The sequence below is a fragment of the Styela clava genome, chromosome 2 (genome assembly GCF_964204865.1).
Source record: "Styela clava chromosome 2, kaStyClav1.hap1.2, whole genome shotgun sequence".
Lineage (NCBI taxonomy): Eukaryota > Metazoa > Chordata > Ascidiacea > Stolidobranchia > Styelidae > Styela > Styela clava.
The window spans coordinates 6593553-6617730 of NC_135251.1; the positions used below are offsets into that span (position 1 = coordinate 6593553).

At 33.7% G+C, this 24178-nt stretch overlaps 3 protein-coding genes and 2 long non-coding RNA genes across 5 annotated transcripts; all 5 read left to right on the forward strand.

The window, feature by feature from the left end:
• Nucleotides 1-4722: 4722 nt before the first annotated feature.
• LOC144432386 (uncharacterized) lies at nucleotides 4723-5804 on the forward strand. Its single transcript, XR_013480576.1, has 3 exons — nucleotides 4723-4825; nucleotides 5159-5277; nucleotides 5558-5804. It is a non-coding gene; the product is annotated as an uncharacterized LOC144432386 (long non-coding RNA).
• A 2257-nt stretch (nucleotides 5805-8061) lies between these two features.
• LOC144431400 (uncharacterized) lies at nucleotides 8062-8930 on the forward strand. The gene is made up of 3 exons (XR_013479979.1): nucleotides 8062-8093; nucleotides 8324-8432; nucleotides 8765-8930. It is a non-coding gene; the product is annotated as an uncharacterized LOC144431400 (long non-coding RNA).
• Nucleotides 8931-8966: 36 nt separating this feature from the next.
• LOC144431166 (uncharacterized) lies at nucleotides 8967-11985 on the forward strand. The gene is made up of 6 exons (XM_078118981.1): nucleotides 8967-8978; nucleotides 9388-9570; nucleotides 9942-10160; nucleotides 10756-10858; nucleotides 11283-11420; nucleotides 11854-11985. The coding sequence occupies exons 1-4, from the start codon at nucleotides 8967-8969 to the stop codon at nucleotides 10819-10821; spliced, it is 480 nt and encodes a 159-aa protein (XP_077975107.1). The 3' UTR covers nucleotides 10822-10858; nucleotides 11283-11420; nucleotides 11854-11985.
• Nucleotides 11028-14817, forward strand: LOC120336069 (uncharacterized). The gene is made up of 9 exons (XM_078118984.1): nucleotides 11028-11055; nucleotides 11342-11420; nucleotides 11854-12012; nucleotides 12267-12349; nucleotides 12971-13058; nucleotides 13212-13276; nucleotides 13899-14035; nucleotides 14343-14436; nucleotides 14626-14817. Exons 1-9 carry the CDS (start codon nucleotides 11028-11030, stop codon nucleotides 14733-14735), a joined length of 843 nt encoding a protein of 280 aa, XP_077975110.1. The 3' UTR covers nucleotides 14736-14817.
• Nucleotides 14818-19967: 5150 nt separating this feature from the next.
• On the forward strand, nucleotides 19968-22156 carry LOC144431171 (receptor-type tyrosine-protein phosphatase alpha-like). The gene is made up of 6 exons (XM_078118987.1): nucleotides 19968-20025; nucleotides 20169-20248; nucleotides 20515-20646; nucleotides 21012-21152; nucleotides 21368-21504; nucleotides 22015-22156. Exons 1-6 carry the CDS (start codon nucleotides 19968-19970, stop codon nucleotides 22154-22156), a joined length of 690 nt encoding a protein of 229 aa, XP_077975113.1.
• Nucleotides 22157-24178: the final 2022 nt, after the last annotated feature.

Genomic DNA, 24178 nt, shown 5'->3' on the forward strand with positions numbered 1-24178 from the left:
ATATTTGACTTCAAGTTATACAGAACACAAAATTGTTTCAAAATTGAATGCTATTTATATATATATTTTGGTTTCTCATATTTCTGCTATATTCTCAACCAGCCAAGTAAGTCAAAATTTGACATGACAACAAAAATCTCTTATTGGAATTTGCTTCAGTTTTAAGCCGCTCCGGCTCAAGTCCATTCTCCGAGGAATACTCGAAAACAATTTATAATTTGTTGATGCATTAAATCAACCAAATCAAACAAAAATTGAAAATATCGATATAGCTTCAACGACTACTTTTTTTTAACATTTTACATTACCAGTGGATTTATGTTTGGTGGAAATGAAGATATTTTCATTGGATTGGAATACGATTCCAAGTTAGGATGGCATTGGGCAGATGATACGAGATTGGACTACAAAAATTGGTGAGTGATCTATTATAAATTTTGTTCCGTATCTTTAACCTCGTTCTGATTCTACACAAGTGGCGACCTAGACACATTTACAAATACATGACGAGATCCCAAACATGTTTCACTAATGATGTTTTTTTTCGAGTACCCTAATCAGTCAAATATAGACAAATCCTATTCTCAGTGAGATGGTGCTTAGCATATTCACTTAGCATATTCGTCTCGATCCAATGCCATATAGAATTTGAAAATGTATTTACACTATGCAACATGATTTCGTTCCTTACTGTAAAACTAAATTATAAAATGTAATAATATAATTTTATTTTATCACAGGAATCTTATGGAAGGTGGAACATCCAATGGTCAAAACTGTGTTCAAATCAACCCTAAAACAGGAAAATGGGGTGACATTAGTTGTGGTGGGGCTATCAGAAGATACGTCTGTCAATCAGGTAAAAGAATAATCACATTATACCTGTCTAGTGCTTCGAAAGCGAGAATGGGTTATTCTACGTTCGGAATTGGGTTATGAGAGTTATGAACCAAACTAATACAGGTTAAAAAACAAATTTATAAAATATTTCACAGGGTAGCGTGACAGATAATTTGAAAAAATTAAAATATGTTCCAATTTAAATTTTATTTAAATAAATTATTATAATAATTATTATATTACTATATTATTTAAATAAATATTCTTCAACTTTCACAGAACTTTTGACGATCAAAGCTACTGTGACGGAAGTAACTGTTATACGAGGAAATTCGACATCTGTTACGTTGAAAATAAACAGTCAAGATGGACCAGTGAACATAAAAGTTTACAAACTCCCAGACGAAACATCTATTGTTCACTCTGAACCAGATGTTGAATCTACTTATACGTATATATCAGATCCAATCTATGATTTTCGAAACGTTACTTATAAGTTCGTGGCTATCCCAATAAACAAGACATACAGTAGAGAAGTAACAGTGAATATTTATGTACATTGTAAGTTGACTATTTTTTGTATATATTCTACGCCCAAATTTGTTTGCTCTGTTTGACGCCTCTTCATCCTTTTGCTCCAACAAGGTAATTGTTATCTAACGATATGTGAGTACATACATTTATTGTTTTTTTTATTCAGTATCGTATTACAATACACGGAAAAGACTCCTTTATAGTCTTAAATCCATGCACAATCAATTTAATCAAATTGGCATATGACTATAAAATGATAATAGAACCATTGTAGTCTCAACAGGAAGTAACGCCGAGAACCTCTCAAACAAAGTTTTCTATCTGGAGCCATGAAATAAGCTTAGTCAAAGACCGTAAATGTTATATTACACATAAATATTTACACAAGGATACTCTTTCACTTTTCAGACTTCTCTTTTTTACTAAGCGACATCACAAACGAAATTACCGTCAACCTCGATGAAACGGCATCCGTTCACCTAAATATTTCAACGTCTGACACGGTAACAGTGACTGCGTACAAATCCAACAATCTTGCCAACATCATCAAACAGGAATTAGTCACAAGGTCACAAACAGAAGTGACATTTAATATTGGTCCAATTGGTGATTCAGATAGAGGAAACTATACATTCATCGCAAAACCAGATCCCAGTAATGCATATGACCAACGGGTAGAAGTTGAAATTAAAATAAAAGGTAATATTATACTGAAAAAATTTACAGCTGTATTTAACAAGTGTTTAATATTATTTGTGGTTTTAGAAATTCGATTGGTTGACTCGACTCGAATTCAAATCAGGTGTTTCAATGAAGTCATACGAATCATTTGAGCAAAATGACCTGACTCGACGTTACTATAATCATACGAGCAAAATAACTTGACTCGAACTAGACTAACTATCAAAATAACAGGACTCGGAGAAATTATTGTGCAAACATTTGAAATAGGGAAAAAAATCTGAATAAATACCGGCTGTAAATGCTGTGTTAAAAAGAAATCAAAATAATACTAGATTTCTACAGCAGTAACTTGAATTAAGAGGTGACGGTGCCAATAAATTGTCGACTACATGATTGAAATCCCAGTATTTTAAATGTCTAACTATGAATTTGTTAATACCTCTTTTCATGCGGTATATTTTGTGTGCCATCGCTTCTGTGTCATTGTAATCGATGAATCAGTTAGTGTAAGGTTGAGCGATACGATAATTGATGAGTGTCTTCAATTGAATTAAAACTTCCCTCAGCATTTACAATGCAGTTCGAACTTTTGCTATCCAAACTGTTCCATTACTTGACGGCGTACCGGTAGGTTATAACTGAGGGATATGCATAGTTAACTTAATATAGTTTGCTCACGCTTTTTTCGTCTTTGTTTATTTATGTTACACAGTTCTCTCGTTACGCTTGAGTGATGCGTCATGGTATTCTCTCAACGCGCTATTGTGGCTCGTTTAGTACCTAGCTATCTGGCTGTAGCCCATGTCTGATGGGTATGTAGGTAATCGGACTAATATGTGTGCGATACATAACAGGTGTGGCAACTTTTTTAATTTATCGTCGACTAAAACACCACCCGACCCTCGACTAGGCGTGTGTCGCGCTTGGGCGATGTAAACGGATTCAACAGCGACTCGAAATCCAAGATATATGTATTTTATTGGGAGCGCAAAATAAATGTAACAAAACGAATTGTTTTGCGTTATAACTTCGTATTTTCGCAAACCGGGTGTCATGAAAAGTAAAAATTTGATCTAAATTAATCGAAAATAATGTTCTATCATCTAACGTCGGGTACTCATCATTTTCCGGGTGAACTCGAAAAGTCATTGAATTTAAAATGGAGAATGTCTCACTATTCCAAAAAATTAAGATAATTACATAATAATAAATGAAATGGTGCAATAACGCCATCTTCGAGTTCTGAATATTCAAGCTGGGATTACGGTGTTTGATGTCTGCCACAAACGCTTTTGCGGACTCTTTGCGAGTTTGATATCGTTTGTGGGCTCTTCGCGAGAAAACACAAGTATGATCACACGAGACAGATTTCGTCACAAAAGAATAACGCTCGTTCCTGATTAATAAATTATAAATTCGAAATACAAAAAATGACGCACGGCGCCGAAGAGGCGGAAACCGAGTCCTAGGGATTCGAATCCTCCGGATTCGGTATACTATACCGTTCATCCCGGCCTGGGAGTATCTGAATTCTTTTGTGCTATAATCCTGGTATAAATCTTTAATTACTATTCAATAAGTGCAATCACAGAACAGTAGAATTTCTCTGCCCCTACTCCACTTTGAAAACTCATGGTACCGACGCAGAGATGACGGGCAGATGCCACGATCCCCTACTTCATCCTAATGCCTCAGTGTATCTTTTCATTTATTTCAACCTACAAAACCATTCCGAATACGCAAATAAATTCAAATGGAAATCCTCTTTTATAAGCTTCAAAATATAACAAACTGATGACGTAGTAACGTAACACTCATGCGTAGGGAACCGGGGATGAGCGAACTATATTCAGTAAACTATGGTTCATGCTTTGTCAAAATACCTTTTCATCGGAGACCTTACTCGTTGCCGCCTAGCAGGTAGCAGGCGGCGTTCGCGTTCAAAACATATACGACATAAGATTTTAGAACTAATTTTGTGAGAGGCGAAATCTGATCTGCCCTTATTCGACTCCAACTATAAACTAGTGAACAAAAACAAGTTTATTTTTAATATATATAGTAGTATTGAGTTTTGAACGACTCGCCAACAACAATATAATTTGATTTAACCCGTGCATAAAAAAGTATGTATTTACTTTTAGATCCGGCCAGGGTCCTCAAAACTGACGATGGATATTTGCTCGAAAGTTTTCTAACAGCTGTCAAAAATCAATCCACAGCAAAGCATAATTGCAATAAAAGAAACGGCTGGCTGATTAACATAAAAGATAACACAATGCAAAACTACGTGGAAAACCTCGTGAGGTAACTTTAGCATGTCAAATGTCTGTGACCGTACGTAACTATTTGATACAAGTCGTTTTCAAATTATTCTTTATATACCATAACATTTCGGAGAATTCGTCACAAAAATCCATTCAAAAGTTAAAGAAAGTACATTTATGTTTCCATATATGTATTCATTGTTCCCAAATCTTGTATGTTTTACATGATACAAGAATTTTTGGGGGAAATTTACTCTATTAAGACCACGCTTTTCGTTTTCAATTCTGTTAAGTAATTGCTCGTAAATAAATAGGAGTTTGCCGATGCGAAAGCTATTTTAAAACTTCTTTCATCTATCATTACTACTTCCACGTTCGATACTTTACATTACTAGTGGATACATGTGGGGTGGAAATAAAGATTTTTTCATTGGATTGGAATACGATTCAAAGTTAGGATGGCATTGGGCAGATGGTACAATATTGAACTATACCAATTGGTGAGTGATATATTATAAATTTAATGATGTATCTGAAAACTTTTTCTGGTTCTACACAAGTAGCGACTGACACACTTTTGCAGATACATGACGTGAGACTGAACATGGTATACCGATGACAATGTGCTTTCGAGTTAATCAGACACTGACAAAGCCGTATGCTCGGTGACGTGGTTCTTAGCAAATTTGTCTCGCATGTTGGAGGCGATTCCCTATTAGTTGGCCCAATGTCATCTATCGTTTGAAAATGTATATACTCTATGCACAATGATTCTGTTCCTTATTGTAAAACGAAATTATATAATTGAAATAAATAACTTTAATTTATTACAGGGGTGGTTATGAAGGTGGTATATCCAATAGTCAAAACTGTGCTTGTATCTTCTCAAACACAGGAAAATGGGCTGACGTTAAATGTAGTCAGGTTATTAGAAGATACGTCTGCCAGTCAGGTAAGAGAATGATCAAAACATACTGAAGAAATCGTTCTGATACAATATAATATCTGTTGCTCCGAAAACGAGAAATGGGACATTTCACTTTCGTGAATGGGTAATGAGTATTATGAACCCAACGAATACGGGTTAAACAAAAATTATATAAATTTCACGGGGTAGTTTGAAATATAATTTGAAGAAAAAAAATGGCTAAATTTGTGTAAAAAAATTTATAATATTAATATATATTTATTTTATTATATTACAGTTTCTTTTTTAATTTATTTTGCTACAGTACTTTTGACCATCAAAGCTACCGAGACGGAAGTAGTTGTGATACGTGGGAAATCGACATCGATTACGCTGAAAATAAACAGTCAAGATGAACCAGTGAATATAGAAGTTTACAAACTTCCAGACGGAACATCTATTGTTCACTCTGAACCAGATGTTGAATCTACTTATACGTATACAACAGAACCTATCGATAATTCTCAAAACATTACTTATAAGTTTGTCGCGACTCCAACAACTAAGACATACACTATAGAAACACTAGTGGATATTTATGTGCATTGTAAGTTGACTAATCTTTGTGTAGAATTTATACGCACATTATTGTTTTCTCTGTGTGACCCTTTTTGCTCCAAAAAAGGTCACCGTTATTTAACGCAGTGGTTCTCAACCTTCGAACCTGGCGGACCGGTAAAATTAAACAATATGTACTCGCTGACCGGCAAAAAATAAAGTGAGCGGGGCAGAAAATAATACCATATATTTGCGTAATGTAGCCAACCACTACGCTTTTGGAAAAAAAAAGGCACTTAAAAATATTTAACATGAGGAAAAACTATCAAGTAATGTGCCGGCCAAAAATTAAAATTTGTGGAACATAAAATAATAACATATATTCGCGTAATAAAATGCAGTGCTGGGAACCCATTATGACAGACATCAAAAAAGGTTTTGCGACACGAAGCTCTACAGCGGCTCACAATCGAATTATTTTCTTCGTTTGATTAGCGATGGGTATTCGTTATCAAGAGAGCTCAAGAATGAATTGTGATTATTTTATAAATCTGGACTGTAAAGTAGAGGTTTCATCGGGTTCATCATGTCAATCCCTCTACATTTGATCGACGCCCCAAACAAAATGAATTTATATTGCAATGATAACATCGTTGCTAACTTGGCACCAGGCTCAAAATCCTGCTGTGCATCACCTAGAAAAGATATCAGCGGTCCATGCTTTTGTTGCGTGTCGCATGTCCACCTGCAGGTTCGTAACAAGCTCATATCTCGCTGGGTGTCAAGGTGGAACTCTGGAATATTACACTGTTCTTTACAATATTCTGGTTTAAACAAATAAATATTCATAACCTTTTATTTGGATGGTTATACCAAGAAAAGCATGCAGAACGGAAAAAGCAAGCATGCGGATTTTCAGGTTTCTGAATTTTGCGAGATTTGGCGGAGCGCTCTCGCGATGAATCGGAACCGAAAAAAAACGAAAAGTGTGATTACTCGGCGCCAAGACGTCGCCGGGCCGCTGATACCGCACTTATCAAACAGCAATAGAGAAATTGCGTAATAAACAACGTAAGTCTTCGGTAAGATGATTAAAACAACAAACTAAAAAACAAAAATTTTTCCGCGGACCGGCGGTTGGGAACCACTGATCTAACGATATGTGAGGACATACTTATTGGACACGTTTAGTGGCCATAACGATCGTTTCAAAATTTTGTTGTTATTGTTATTTGTCTCAGTCTCCATTTTTAAAAAGTCGCCTTTCTCTTCGAATACTGGACCAATTGCTTTGATATTTTCAGTGGTTAAAGATAAAATTTTTCTCCAGAAGGCTATTACTTTTTTTTTTCTTGCTATGACGTCATCAAAATTATTGCCACTGGGTGGCGCTACGTGTCCATATATTTGAGCATAGCTCTCTTGTTGTTTATTCATTTGTTATTTCTAGTTTGGCATTGCTAACCAATTTTAACACCCTGGTCTAGTTGATGGATTTGAAATTTGAACCCGAGATATGTAATCTTTGGTGCTAAAACAGTCTAATGCTTTATCCAACATAGGTGTTATTCCTCTCCACTATTTTTGGAGTCTCAACACTATTTTTGGAATCTCAACAGAAGAACGCCGAGAACGACTTGAACAGTTCTTTCTATCTGATGTCATGAAATAAGCTTTTATTACTTTTATTTTTATCAATTTTACATATGAATATTTAATAAAGGATTTGTTTTCTTATATATATATATATATATATATATATACAACCCGAACTTAGTCGCAAGCGATGACGTAAATAGGAATCAAAACGTACCTCGGAACTCAGCCAGCCTGCCTGGCCGGCGTGTTTTTTCACAAACCGCAATGGCAATGAAGACAAAATACGAATAATTGACTACCAAGCGATACATTTTTTAAACCTATCATTCAGTGGTACCATGACATTTGAACGTATATGTTTACTATTCCTATACTATTTACTATTTTACAGTTCCGGTGAACATAACAGAATTGTATCCAGTCGAAATTTCCACTCCGGTCACGACTGGTCCGAGTTATGTGACCTGTGAGGCAACAGGTTCGCCTCCTGCAAAGTCAAAATGGTTCAGAGATGAAATGGAAGTTTCAATAAACAAAAATAGTACAATATATCAGAGGAAGAGTGTTGGGAAATCGTTACTTTTCATTGAAAACGCGGTTCTTTCTGACGGCGGTTCCTACACGTGTCGTGGGGTTAATTTTATCGGTGATGCGGCGCAGAAAAGCGAAATGAAGCGAAATAGAACAAAGTATCACGTTATCAGGTAAACCAGTTAGCAAATATCTTTGATCAATTATTGCGGGCGGATATTAACTGTAAATAGACATGTTTCGAGACATCACGATGTGCACAAATACAAAAACTTAAAATATGGAGAAAAAAAAAACATTTATATGCGTGTAGTGGCGCGTGTAGCCCAAATATTGCTAGAAATTGAATTATTCGGTCCACAGATAAATATTCTTCATTCAACTTTTCTGTATAAATTTTTAGTCTATGGATCACCAGAAATTACAAAGAACAAAGTACATGAATGCAGTATTGATGGGAAAATAACAATTGATTGGAAACCTAATAACCAGACTGTCGGTATATTGCACAGGTAAATAGCAATGGTTAGCAAATAGCATAACGGACATCATATTTCCGGGTTGGCATCGCTTTCTAATTCTATTACAACCCGGGCTAGTTAGGTAGTTGAGCATGGTATGAATCAATGAAATCATTGTTAATGAATGATATTTGGCACCACAAAGTCAACGGTTTGAGCAAACTCCAAAACCGCTTAAAATCGTCTAGGTCGGATAAAGCCATTTTATCCGAAGCAAATATCAATGGCCATGAACGCCATGGGAAACCATTGTTTACACTTTGGTCATGAAGATTGATTCGAGTTTAAATAAGCAGACTAATCAATTCTATAATTTTTTCCAGAATCGAAGCCGTCAGTAACAATAACATATCCAGTAACTATTCCCAGATAACTAAGGCTAACGCACAAGAATCCACAGAAATACCAGGACTTACTCCGTATACTAACTATACTATTCAGGTATTCAGAATAGATCGCCTTGTTTAATTTGAATGAACCTCAATTTACATGTGTATGCAAGACTAGCGAATATTCAACTCATCCATGTACGGAAGGGTATGATAAAAATTGCGGTTCCGCAGGAGCTACTGTGTTTTGAAAAGAGCAATTTTGATTCCATTATAGAGGGAGTATATCAAATTTATTACACTCTGTGTTAGACATAACGTTGGAATCATGCGATACACTTTGCTTTGCATCATACACAACGCTAAAAACGTTCTGTTTAAATATGCTAATCTTTGGTCCGTCGTACATTAACGTATATTTCTTCCGCATAGCGACAGCATATTAAATCTATTACACTTTGAGTGTGGCATTGAGTTTGAAAACTTGATTTTGCTCTACTCCAACGCCACCGCCTACAGATAAGCTTCCGTCTGATAAACTAACCTCGGGCCCGCCATTCGGTAACATAGGGTATTCAATTAAAATAAGCACACAAAAAACAATTTGACTTTTTCAGATTACTGTTTGTCCAGATGAATGCATTGCTAAACTACATGCTACATCTACGGTAGAAACAGGAGGTGGCTTGCCAGATCCAGTTACTGACGCCAGAGTTATTCAAGATAATACAAATACAAAATATTGTACGGTAATATGGTCATGGAGCGATCGAACACCGAGAAGCAATGCGATATTCCAGGTATTTCCACTTTCACGAACAAATTACAGAATTGGAACAAAACCGAGTTAAACTCATTCCATCAAGATCAGCTTCATATCAAAATGTTTAGATATTTTAACTACCTGAATAATATAGCAAACATGGAATTTACCTCTTTTTTTCTTATGTGTTAAATTAATTTGAAAAAGTAAAATTGTAAAGTCGAGGTGGTGCAAACATTCTAAATGACGAAATTATTTCATCTGTGACAATGTATATTCCCTTTCAATATACATATCTTAAGTGATAAAGAGGTTCCTAAAATCTTATCGCAAGTAATGAACAAAGCATAAAAATTCAGGCTCCTGCTATTTTCAAGTTTACAAATACATTTATGATTTATATTGTAGATCACTACTGTATCAACTCTCGTTAAACTCTCTGCAAACATAGAGCAACAAACATACAGTAACGAGCAATCATATGCTGGTGGAACGCTGGAATATTTCCAAGTTCAAATTGAAACAAAGCCAAACCGAAACTACAGCTTCTACATCAAAACAAAAATTATGCATGTGAGTCCAGCAACACGTCGAAAGCCGATGGACAATGTGTTACTGATGTGGCGGGTAATAATTACATCCATGGTTGAAATAAAGTTATAATACAGGCAGTTTTTGTTGAATAAAACATATTATTCGGAAATTAAACGACTAGCATTTGTTCTTTATCAGTTTCAAAAAACAGCCCGTTTTAAAACGAGGGATAGTTTTAAATTAATTTGTTTTCTGTATTCTTTATTGAAATACCTCTTGCATCGCCGTGAAACTACGCCAAAATTCGAGCCGCGTTTATATCTGTATCCAAAGCGGTCAAAAATCTGAGAATCTTTCCAATGAAACCAAACTTCACCAAAATATGATATTTAATAACAAGCTTCTGTTAATTCGTATATAAGACTAATCATTTAGTTGAATATGCCATGAATGTGATGAAAGGTTTTAGGATACATTTTAAAAATGACAAAGATTTTAAACTTAACTAAATAAATTTCGAATATGATATCACAATTTGGACATCAACTTCATAGAATCTTTATATTTGTTTTCTTGAGATGTTTTTCAAAATGTCTCCAAAGAAGTCTTAGTAATAAAGCTTTGTTCACGTATAACATCAAACCTGAGCTCTTATCTTGCTAATAATATTTATATATATTTTTCGCAGCACCAGAAACAGTACCCGCACCGAGTACATTATCTTCTACCGGGAAATTGCAAACCCAACCTATAAAAGTCACGGTACCTGATGAGTCAAATGGTCCTATAAGGTAAGACAAAAATAAATTGACCTATTCAATAATTTGACCAAGTGATGTATTACCAGCGATTACTTATCTGCAACTAGTATGAGGAAAGGCTTTATTTGCCCACTAAAAATTTAAATCATTCATTAATGTTCGAATCAAATTGACCAAGTTATCTAGTATCGACGTTGATATGCCGGTTATTTGGTCGATGGAAGTAGGTAAGTAGCTCTTCATCTTACGCACAGGATGAATCCCGGTTAGCTTAGCTAAATAAAATAGATCCGGGTTTTATAAAAATATAGTTTATTCCGTGAGTGATTACATGAAAGTTTGAATGGAGGGAATACTGTATCTGCCATATAAGTATTTAAAGTTGAACAAACCATTAATGTTAGCAGCAAAAAACAGTCAAGTTATTTCTTCACAAATTACATTTTAATTCCAGCTGTATCTTCGTGCTCGTGAAATCCGGAAGTAAATTGACGAACAACGCAATCACAATAGACCATATTGACAAAGCCTCTGAGGCTGCAAGAAATCAATCCGAGAGTGATGAAGATTATCTGGCTATTGCAATACAAAGGTAAGCGCAAGGTAAAATATGGTTAACAAGGAAAGTTCACAATAATTGATTGGGAAACTTCAACGATTTATCTGAATATTTAGTCACAAACCAGCAGTTTTAGTAGTTCACACTATCAATCATCTATCTTCCAGGCAATCTTTGGAACAATTTTCAGCCTGATGGCGGGTGATATATATAGCATAACGGAAGTAATTGGAACAAACAGCTTGTTGGACGAACACCAATACCTTCTGTTACACCAGCTCAAAATTTGATCTATAGGTTTAACCTTATCATCAAATCTCATCATTTTGTGCCAGCAGCAATTGCTTTTGTTTTTACAAAATTTTTGAATGTTTTGTTTTGAAATTTTATGCAATGCTATGAAATACAATGTAATTCTTATTCTAGAAACCATTTAAAGGAAATAAATGAAACATTTATATTTCAGACCTAAAATCTTCGGTTCTTTAATACATGTATCCCTCGGCGATGACACATCTAGTACATGCGATATCTCATCGTCTTCTGCTTTTAGTAGAAGAAAACGTGCAGTAACACAAACAATATCAGGAAGAAATTTAAAACTAGAGATCGGTATAACTTACAGGTATCTCATTCTATATATATTCGGCACAGATTTTCAACATGGGTTAGTTCGGCAATGCTGTAGAAAATGATATGAATGTTTATTCAAATACTTTCCTGTACCGGTACTTCAACTCCATATCACTTTTTTGAATCATAGCAATTTACGGATCATTATTTCCATTTCCTAGCTGAAATGTTGGACAACTGGGAAAGGTCTATAATATAATTTTATTTTAATTTTTTTTTATAAACAAAGACTAATTTTTTATTCAGTTACTATGCAGTATCTTCTGCGTCTGGGAAAATATTTCTTCAACGAAGTATTTCAACTTCATTTTATCATGAATATAATAAAGGTATGTATTTCTGGGACGATTTATCACAGGCATTAATACCTGAAGATTACCAACATTTATTGTTTTTGCAAATTGCATACTACTTTGCCTTAAAAGTTAGATAATGGCTTAATGTAAGATTTTAAATTTCTAGTTTTTGGCATGGATACATGCCTATCTACTTTCAACAAAGCTTATACTAAAGGAGATGAAATGATTTGAATTTAATATGATTAGCAATTTCCTGCCTATCTTTATGGTTTCTTTTGATATATAGCAATGCTAATAAAGCTTCATTTTGCTGTTGTTGGTGATTCAAATATTCACTCTTCTTTCAAACTACTTAACCAATCACTTCCAGAATTATTACACGTAGAACTTCAAGCGTCCACCAGGGCGCAAAAATTTGGTGTTTTTTTTTTTATCTTCACGCAGACCATCGATTTACACCATGTATGATTGACAATGATAATGCTTGAAAAATAGCTCCTCCATTTTATAGTTATCGGGAAGCGAAGAAAGAATTAGGCCATAATATGAGAATGTGTTATTGTCATAGTGTGTAATTTCACGTATTCTAAGGTACGATTAACGCAATTTCCGCTCCAACAAAAAATACCTTTACATGCTACGTTTTCTTAGATCCTAGTTTGTGGTGGATTGCTGGTCTTATCGGTGGTTTGGGTGACTTGGTATCTGTGGTTCTGGTGGTTATCTACATGAAGAAAATGTAAGTCTCTTAGGCTACAAAAATATTTTTTCATTTTTCCACTGCACCATTTTTCTGAATGTGCAATAAATAAAGGATGTTTGTGTCTACATTGAGTTTTCACGCCGTTTAGTCATTATAATCCCATAACAAATGTATGTTCTATCTAAGCAGGCGACGGACTAGAAAATCGACTGATCAAGACGACCAAACATTACAAATTGAAATGACAGATAAAGGTGAATAAGCACAGTATTTTTAGAAGTACAAGTGTGTTTCTTTAAAGTCTGATGCAAACTTTAAAATGTATTGCAGTGTTTCTAGTTTTCACATTGCACCTATACTTGTATTCATAAGTTCTTACTTCTAATCATACCAGAGACATTACACTATTTTTTTTTGCATGCTGGGTAGGGCTCATGTTACAATTATATGATTCGCGTTTTTGACTAATATGTCCGTGAATTACTGACTGTTTTTCTGAACCTTGAACGTAGTGTAGGAAACTTCTTTAATAAACATTAGATTTTCACCTATCAATTTACCTCATCGGATATGAATAACATGTATGATAAGCGTGAGTTCCGGGGAAGTTGAAGCAAATTACATTAATACTAATAGAAACAAGGCATAAAATAGTTTGTAGACGAAAAAGTTTATCACAAATAGTTCAGTAGATTAGATATTGGCAGATAACGTGAATGGATATAAAATATTATTAGGTTTTTTGGATATACCTGTGATTTAAAATCCAAGTTCAATTCAATCTTACTTAACTAATGTGAAAATTACTGACCTGCAAAAGTCCCGATCGCGCCCACGAGACATCTCATATTGACATGATAGCATCCTAATTTTCAGCTACAGTCAATTCCCACTTTCGTACTTATTTTGTTGAGAGGGACGAATCGAAAACCTTAATTGCATTGGAAGAATTACTTTCAAAATTTGAGCAAAAAAATGCGAATGGCGGAGAAAAATTTCTAGAGGAATTCAAGGTAATATATAGTATGCTCACTTTGGGTAACCTTATAAGCAATGATTCATACGAGTTCGCTACTTCAAAAAAGAGCACTTCAAAGTAACCAAGCTGTAAAACGTAACTTCAATGGTTCTTTTCGTGTACTGTTCTGTTCCTGTAATATACAAAAACTCGATATGTCAATTGAAATTAGAATGAGTATTATAGATATAGGTATCAATGCACTCAGAGCGGTTAAAAAGAAAACGGGTCATACTTTGTGGACAAACAAACTGCGCGATAAATCATATTTATTCATCTATTTTATTTATTTATTTATAAAGAATCTTGAACAAGAAGCCGTAACGATGTTTTCAAACAGAATGGCGTTGAAAAATGTTATAAAGACTGAGAACAAACACAATAATATTTTACCTTGTGAGTATGGAAAGTATGGAAAGTGCAAAATTGCTGCAAATGTTTTTATTGTGAATTAAAATAACAGTAATTGTGAGCATAAATACGCGCCAAACTTCTAACTATCTGCTAGTCTACCGAGTTTTGTCAAAATCAAAAATGCCGCGTGCTTTATAACTAAGAATACAAAATGCTCATTCCTTTTTTCAGTGGACTTGTCCCGGGCTCCTTCAAATAGAGAAGAAGAAACACATGCCAATGCCTGCTACATTCACGTAAGACAACATTTTTGTCGTGTGATGCTCAAAACAATTTCTTAATAATCTCATGATGACATAGACGGGGGTTCTCAACCTTTTTTTTGTCAAGTACCCCCCGAGTCACGAAACAATCAACGCGAACCCCCGGTAATCAGACACCGAACAAACTTCGTCTTACAGTTCATGAACGCACAGTTGAACCCCATGAGGGCGCTGTCGCTTGTATTATTACTCTGTGATATGTTGTGATTTTGTTTTTCTATAAATTTTGATTGATTAAATTTGTATAATTTTTTTTCATTCTTTCTAAAACTTCAGCACACAGGTGTCGCTGACTCGATGACTGTCACAGTCTTTCCCGACACCTTATCTATTGCTATGAATCTCTCACTTGTATCAATTCTTATGTGTATGATTACATTTTTTACGATTGTATTGAATTTTTCGTGCTTTAAGTTTTTGTGTTGATTCTTGCATGATAAAAATAATTCACCTGAATCAGAATCTGTGATATATTGACTAACGATTTGTTGAAACAACAATTTATTGACCAGATGTAACTAAATTAAATTTTCGTGTTGATATTATTGCCCTTGTCCCCCGCCAAATTGATGAATTCTTAAAATCTCTCTCAGGTTTTAATAGGCACAATCACTTTCTTCAATGCTTGCAGTACGCTGTCGTATAAGATTTCACAGTTTGGTTGCAAATCCGTGAATTTCACAATGTTGCGTCACAGTCACAACAACGCAACATCAGGAAAAATCTACGTTTGAATTGGCAACTAGTTTCAATCGACACGCATTTTCCTCTGATAGTAATAAAGGATATTAAAAAACAGCAACACACAAAAACTCGACTTCCGTCTAAGTACCCCTGGAAAACTTCTCCTGAACACCTGGGGGTTCGCGAACCCCAGGTTGAGAACCCCTGAGTCATAGATGGATGTATTATTAACAATTTACTCTTAAACGAAATAAAAAATGGTTCAAAGACCCAGCAGAAAACTTCGTAAATCGAAGCGGCATATACACCTCCGAATGCGAATACGATAACCTAATCATTTAGTTGCAGTTTGACATTTTTTGCTAATTTTTACTTCATGAAGTCATAGAACATTTGTTTTATACCTGGAAAACAATGTACCTTTGACATCGTTTATATTGCTTGCCAAATCTAACAAAACCGTTTTTTGGTGAACAAAATGCGAATACGATAACCTAATCATTTAGTTGCAGTTTGACATTTTTTGCTGATTTTTACTTCATGAAGTCATAGAACATTTGTTTTATACCTGGAAAACAAATTTGTTAAGAAAAAGGCCTAGAAACTCCCAAGCAGCTTCGATTCAAATTTCACTTGTTTCACACCTTTTTGAAAGATCTAGAAATAAATTAGCAATATTTCATTTTATAATTTTGTTAATGTATTCTGAATAAGCAAAATATTGGCCAGACCATGGAAAAGATCTAATGTTCGGACATATCAAAGTATCGTGTAACGAGGAGAAATTCTTCGGAGGCTACAAAAAAAGAATTTTCACTATTTCTACTGGAAATGTGGTTTGATTAATTAAATACCTATAACATTTTTATATTACAAACTTCCTACTGCACGTTGCTCCCATCTAATACACTGTCTTTAGAACAACCAAATTATATTGAGTTTTGATGTATAACCCTTATATAACACGATTTGGTACTCCTGAAGTATGCACACCAAGATATCGCACAACCTGAACCTAACCGGGTACGCAACCTGAGTTCAGGTTTTGCGCCATCTTGGTGCGCATACTTAAGGAGGTCCCACAATATATTAGAGATTGTCTGCGATCTACACGGATTTTGATATAAATAATTGAGCCACTATGGAAGTGAAAACGAGAAAATATATAAAATTAGGTTTAATAGGGATATTGCCTATAAGTACCAATTCTTTCTTCGCCTGAGATGGGCAAAAGAATTGATGTATTTGTACCACACGTAAAAATAAATATAAAAGTAATTAAATTATAAATTTCGGTATCGCTCAGTTACGCATTCACTCAAACTTGTTTAATCACAGCCTGCCTATCAGATTGAACAATATCATTTCCTGAATTGGCCTGATCACGGAGGTCCTGTTACAACTTCTAACTATTATCGATTCTATGAAGCTTGTATGGAAAGTCATGGGAACGAACATTACCCCATTATTGTGCATTGCAGGTAATATTTTGCAGGCATAGGCAATATATTTTTTCTTCGCTTGTTGGAAAATAATCACAAGCACACTTCAGTAGTTGAAAAGCAATGTACGAGATTAAATTTGGGCGCTCCAGAAGTATGTGTACCAGCATGGATGTAACTAAGTTTTTCGCCTAATCCACATTAAGTAAGTTATGTAAACGTACTGAAACCTATGGGCAGGGGGTATATTCACTTGGCTAACACAGACGGTCTCTGAACTCGTAATAGAACTAAAATCAAGAAAAGAGGAATAAAATCATGGCCTAACCAAACCCTGGTACACATACTACCGGAGTACCTAAATTTGGCGATCGAGCTCAAAATGCTCGATCCAAAATAACAAAATAATCGACACCACCCTTGTAATCCAATCTAAATATTTAATAACTTTAAAAGCTAGTTTCAATTGTGCACGAACGTCTAGCAGAATGACGTTCCCAGACATGTTCTGGAGTGATTTTTAGATATACAGAGATACTAAATTTAGTTGTCCCGGGCTTAATGTATTACAAACGATCTCTATTGCTTGTTTTGTGTGACAAGTTTACAGTAGCAACAATTGTTAACATTTCAAAATTGATGTAACAGTTGGCAATTTTCGTATCTGACTTTTTTAAATGTTAGTTTGAGGGGATTAATGTTTTGATCGTCGAGTTGTTTAAATGCACTGAATCAATAGTTGATAAAACTATGCGAGAAAAAGTAAATAATTAAATAATTTTTATTTAGCCAACTATATTGTATATTTTAACCACTGAATTTAGAGAATCCGTTCAGTCAAACAGTTTTTTTATTATTAGAAACAAAAGGAATCACTTCTTTTTGTTATTATTATTATATTGTTGTTGTTGAAATTCTTTTCTTGTTTTGGTTGTTATGAAAAATCGCTTTTCTCATAAGTACAGACCAATTGCTTTGAAATTTTTAGTAGTTAAAAATTTTATTTCCGATAGAAAGCTGTCATTTTTATTTATTTGAAAAAATTCGTTGGACTTTGATGGATTTTTTTTTATTTTGTGCGCTGACGTCATCACAGTTAAACATTAAACACCTTGTGGTGCTTACGCGTTCACGTTAGCGATCTGGTGGTAAGGCGGTATCAGTAGTCTACAGATATCTGTGACACTTTGCTTTGATTTTTGTGTCCATATATCTGAGAAACGCTTTTTTTGTTTTGCCGTGATATGTTTTTGTGGTGTGTAAAATCCAAGATCGAGGTATAATCTAATCTCTGACTGGGAATGTTCACATTCGTTTCTTACTTGCAGTACTGGAGCAGGTCAAACAGAAGTGTTCATTGGTTATGATTGCTTAATTGAAAAAGCTGCTTCTGCAAATCGTGTTGATATCTATCAGTGTGTTCTTAAGATAAGACAACAAAGAGTGGACATGGTTCAAACATGTGTGAGTACTTTACAATATTATCGAATAATGGATTTGAAAATTAATGACTTTTAATTTTAACAGAAGCCTTTCCAATAACTTCAATCCACCCGATCCATCCTGATTGTCTCTGATATTTTTGGAGACATAACATAAAACTAATGAAATTCATTCCTTTCCTTATCAATTTAAACTTTATAATAGTGTACTTTTTGTATTCAACAAAACTTTCTAACTGTAAGCTGCATTATCGCCAAAACTGGGCTTATTTGATTCCACGCATACTGGTGTCAGAATTAGACTGAAGAACCATCAATATTAGATATATTCTTTGGACTGATTACAATCAAAATTAATTGACAATTCATACAATTGATTATTTAACGGTTCGAATACTTTACTAACTTTAGATACTTCTAACTCTACTGAAATTTCTAGTTGGTAATAAATATCTCCAATAGTTTGAAAGAACAACGACAATTCTAATTTTTATTATTATTCCACAGGATCAATACAAACTTCTTCATAAGTTTTTGGTCGAGTATCATTTGTTTGACAAATCAGATACAGATGGCATTGGACTCGAGGAAAAGATTCAGGAAGACAAAGTGTAAGTGACTGATTTTCTCGTTTTCACAGTAATTTAGAAATGTTAGACCAAAACATGGCTTTACGTCGCTTACGTGGTAAAATACTGTTAGAGCGCCATGGGGTGTTTCCACCCTCACGATGAGATGTATATGAAGGTTGTTTGAGAACAAAAAAAGGTGTCGGTAGGCAGATCTAGCATGTGTATGTCCATAACGCTGGGTGAAAAAGATCATTGCACAGTGCTTTTGAATAATATTGTATTTAGCAAAAACTATAATCGTAAAATAGAAGTTTGTGAAAACAAAACAAAATGAATTTGAATCATCAATTACTTTAGGTTAGCGCAAACTTCCAGGATAAAGAAAGAGTTCGAAAACCTTGATGTGACTGCTAGTATCAGCAAGATCGATGCGAAGCATGGTATGTATCCTGCTTTTACCTGAAGGATAAGCAAATAACATTAATATCATTGCAGGCAAAAGATTACCAAAACGAAACGAATCGTATGCTAACTACACCATCAAGCACGGGTACTACTATATCTAGGGTGACAATAGCTTATAACTGGTTGACTAATATTAGGTTATTAGCTATTTTGCAAATTATTAATAAGCCCTAATGTACACTAATATAATTGGTAAACGATTGAAATATTATTCAAAAATTTTACCCATTGCAGATGAAATAAATGATTTTCATCTCATATGATAATATCATTAAATAAATAGGAATTGGTAATCAGTATAAATCGGCGTGTTGATTTCAAACTATAATCCCAGTTATCATCCTTTTTGGATTTATACAAATATAACTGAGACGATAGGCTTCTACTTTCTAGTACAAATCTTTTACACTTGGCCTTTCTAGCAGAAACTATTTAACCTCGTACTCATCAATAGTATGATCATTTGGTAATACCCATCGAATACATTATATATAATGAGAAGATATGTTTTAATTTTGTGATAACTGTGAGTGATCGTTAGGTAATTGATAAAATAAGTACGCTGTATAAAATTGTCTGTTATTGACCAAATCTTCTTAAACAACTTACATGATTTTTGTCTCTTTATCTGTTTATTAAAGCTTCATGGTTGTATCATGTAAAATGTTCAAAATGCAATATGATGTTTTTATTGTTCTTGATGGTATTTATTTAACAAAGTTTTCAATTAACTGCAAGTGTACATTTTTACTGTCGGCTTCATTGATGGCAAAAAAGTTTTATTGACAAAGAATTATATGCTTGTAATTAAACTTAATTTACTAATCGGGAACAATTTCATTACAGCTGAGAACTCTAAAATCATTTTATTGTGGCAACAGGGAGATGGAAACGTTATACCAAGAATAACCGCTAATCATCTCGAGGTATTTTTTCCAATATGCTTCTATTTTGATATCATTTTTATAACGAATTCTATATCACGTACTTATATCTCTCCTAGAGTACACATCTGTTTCTAGTGGTTAAAATTAGTCAGACACCAAAAACTTCTTTTTATTTAATTAAACTCGGTCTGAAGTACTATCTTGGATCCTTTGTTGTTTTAAAAATACCATATATTAATGTACAGTCAAATATAAAGTCTTAACTAAAGGGTTTTTCTATTCTATCAATTTTTCTACTTTTGCAGATATACGACGAATCTATTCGCATGATTGCTTGTGAAGGGCCAACGTTGTCAAATGTGGAATATTTCTGGAGAGCTGTTATTGATAGTGACGTCACTACGATTGTGATGCTAAAGGAACTCGTAAATGAAAATGTTAGATTATTTGATAATTAATTTATTAGGAAACTACTTGACAATTGTTTTTGGGCGCGATTTGACACAATTATCGAGGCATAGATATATTCAAAAAGGTTATTATCAATCATCAGTATATGTTCTAATATTAACATTTTATCTCAATCTAATTCCCTATTCATGAAAATAAGTTTACTTTTCTGAAAAGGTATTTGATACAAGTTCGAAATAGTTTACAGGATGATCAATCATTGATTGCAATTTTTACCATCATGACCATAAAAAAAATTAATTAGGATTTACACCGAATACTCACACACACTGAAGGTTCGTTCCGCCTTTTTCTCTAGTTATAGAAGTTACAATAATATCTAAAAATTTAGGGAGACAACATACAGTACTGGCCATCAGAAAAGGGATCCTTGAGAATATTTGGAAAAGTAACTGTTCAGTTGAAAAACTCGTACGCCACGGGGGAATATGTGCAAAGACATTTTAAAATTGCGCGTGGTGATGAACAAAAAGTGAGTTTGTAAGAATTCATAAAAACAGTTTTTACAGGTTGTTAAGTTACTGTGATATACAACATGACTGATGCACAAAAGATTTGTTCATTACAAAGTCTAATACAGCATCAGAATATTGATATACTCTGACAAAAATATGTCAAATCACCAGCGATCCATGAAATATATGAAGTGTATCACATGTTCAACAAAAGTTTTTGTTGTTTTCATAGGAAGTAACGCACTATCAAATCGTGGGATGGACATCCAACGCGTGTCCTGATGATACTATTACCGTCCTCGACATAATCCAGGAAATTCAGACGAATTTTAGGAGTCGAGATATTTCGACGGTAATGGTGCACAGCAGGTATATAAATAAATTTGAAAATGTCACAAATTTCATGTATTATTATTCAACGTTTTAAATTGTTCCAAGAAGTAAAATAGTATGTTTGGTTGAACCGATATTAGTGCTTGTTATTCATTCAAGTTCGCAGACGCGGAATTCCTAAATATCTCACTCAATTAACCAATTGGAAGTTTTACAAAATTATTGCTCATACTATTATAAGCAAACTCGAAATGGCTGCCTATGCTCACAAACATTCATACAGATGTATAGAAATATATAAAAAAAAAAATTCAATTCAATATTCCAGAGTAAACTTTTCATTGCACTGATAGTAAACAAATTATATTTTGAAAACATCAAATAGTAACTTTCGGTTGAATATATTAAATTTAATTGTGTTTTTCACTGTTTTTGAGCGTGTTAGCAAGGTTTCTAATATTTTTAGACGGTTTTTTACTGTTTCTAATGTTTTTAGACGGGTTTTCACTTAATTATCTATATCTTAAAATCATTTTATATTTTCAGTGTTGGCTTTGGAAGAACCGGTACATTTTGTGCCATAATGAATTTGATTTCCTGGGCGACTGTTGATGGAAGAGCCGATGTTTTTCGAGTGGTGAAGGATTTGGGAGATTGTCGACCAGGGATGGTTCAAACATTGGTATGATATTTTTTTTGAATATCAAATTATATATACTTTAATAATATTATTGATGACCTTTATTTTGCTAACAATTTCCCCCACGCAAATTGAGTGAAATTTTCTCATGAAGAAATTAAATTAGAATCGAAGTTTTTGTCACCAAGTTTAAAGTACAAAGATAAAATCGGGTCGGAATTAGCAATTTGCAAACTGTATTTAGATTGTAGTTTTGCTCCACCGTAGTACGAATTATTGACTGTAGCTATATAATGGTCAAACAATAATCCGCGTAGTTCGTCCAAGAGATCCAAGTGATCCATGAGAAAGTAGATCTAGTATTTGATGTATTCTATGGCAATTGTTTTTAATTTTGACTTTATGCTTCGACCATAAGTCCAACTCGAGCACTATCTGGAAAGCATTCCCACAATAAAATCCTAACACATTTTCAGGATGAATACCGGTTTTGCTACCGAGCTGTTGAGCAGTATCTATGTTCCACTAACGTCTACAAAACTGTGAAAACATGGTGAAAGAGAAAACATACGGAAAGCCTATGCAGTTGCATGGCCGTGGAGCAATTTACGAAAATCATCAGATGTCAGATTGATTCAAATATCAATAAGAAAACGTCGATATAGGAATTACTCAATTTAATTGAATTTGAAATGTCGTTATGGCTCTATGTACTATTGAAGTGTACCACTATTCTAATTTATTTTATAAATATATTGGTAATTTCGCAATATTTTCCTCGATGTTATTTCCCATAAAATATTTGTTTCCGTTGCAATGGTTTTTTTCCATTTGTTTCAAATCAAAAGCAAAATTATTATTCAAATAAAACTTATTATTTAAACAATTCTGGTTTCATCATCAGACGCGAGACTAGATTTGGCTTAATTTATCATCGGAAAATTTTCGAGATTTATTGAATCTATTAATTAACAATTGTTTTTTACGAGTAGTAATCATGTTATAGGGGTTCATTGTATAAATTTGTGATTAAATTTTTATACCAATATATATCATGTTCCAATTCAATTCAAATTTGTCTATTTTGAAAAAACTTTTAGAAGACAAAAGTAGTAGAAGTTTTATTTTTTTATATTTGCTCCTATGACCTGTTCCGCATATTTTCTGTAAAATGCTTTTGAATTGATTCTGATATTGATTTGGCGAGGTCTAACCAAATTGGCAAAGTCAATTTTATTTTGCACACGTACTAAGGAACAATCACAATAATTATATAAAATGCAATATTAAATAGAAAGAAACGCATGTAACTGGAAAGAAAGAAAATTATGTAACGTCATACCTGATCAAAACTTATACGGTTAACTAAGTTCTAAAATGAAGTTAAAATCTTTGCAAAAACCGAATTTTTATTTTTTAAAACGCATTCCGACATATCCTAAGTTTTGTCAATGATGCATGAATTTTGGTTGTTTATGATATTTCAAAAAGTATTACAAAGTTATATTTATATGTTTAAATTATGTTTTGGTTTATTGGCCTTATGCATAATGCATTTTAGCAGTCAACGCTACCTATTTCAAAATGTATTCCAAATTCTCGGTTTTTCATATTTTCTTATTTCATGTATGCCACCAACATACGTAGCATGAAACAATAACTGTAAATAAATTGATGATTCATTCATTAAATTGATATTTTAGAAAAATAAACAGAAAAGCTTAGTTATATATGTCTATCAGATTACTGAAGATTATATACAAAGGGTCGTTATTTTAGAAATGAAGCGATAGTTGTAGTACAATGTATTAATTACGACGTTAACCGTCGAGGCTTCTGTTGCCGATAAAGACGAACGGGAGAGTAACGCTCAAATATATGGACACGAAGACCAAACAAATATTTCACCGGAGCGCCAGCCCAATGTAGTTCTATTACATATATATTAATATTACAGTGTATATTTGTGACAAACCGTTAGGGAATAGTAAGGAAACAGACTTTGATATCATTATTTTGAAGACAACTTTGTAGATTCTTTACCTTTATCAACCACTCTTTTTTCATCTG

Excerpts from the sequence above, each read along its gene's own strand:
- LOC144431166 (XM_078118981.1), top strand. Across the intron at positions 9,571-9,941 it reads GAAGCAATGCGATATTCCAG|ATCACTACTGTATCAACTCT; the intron begins GTATTTCCACTT and ends TTTATATTGTAG. Across the intron at positions 10,161-10,755 it reads ATGTGTTACTGATGTGGCGG|CACCAGAAACAGTACCCGCA; the intron begins GTAATAATTACA and ends TATTTTTCGCAG.
- LOC120336069 (XM_078118984.1), top strand. The coding sequence starts at position 11,028 with ATGCCGGTTATTTGGTCGATGGAAGTAG. Across the intron at positions 12,350-12,970 it reads TTATCATGAATATAATAAAG|ATCCTAGTTTGTGGTGGATT; the intron begins GTATGTATTTCT and ends ACGTTTTCTTAG. Across the intron at positions 14,036-14,342 it reads AATTTCTAGAGGAATTCAAG|AATCTTGAACAAGAAGCCGT; the intron begins GTAATATATAGT and ends TTATTTATAAAG.
- LOC144431171 (XM_078118987.1), top strand. The coding sequence starts at position 19,968 with ATGGTTGTATCATGTAAAATGTTCAAAATGCAATATGATGTTTTTATT. Across the intron at positions 20,026-20,168 it reads TGTTTTTATTGTTCTTGATG|CTGAGAACTCTAAAATCATT; the intron begins GTATTTATTTAA and ends ATTTCATTACAG. Across the intron at positions 21,505-22,014 it reads ACGGTAATGGTGCACAGCAG|TGTTGGCTTTGGAAGAACCG; the intron begins GTATATAAATAA and ends TTATATTTTCAG.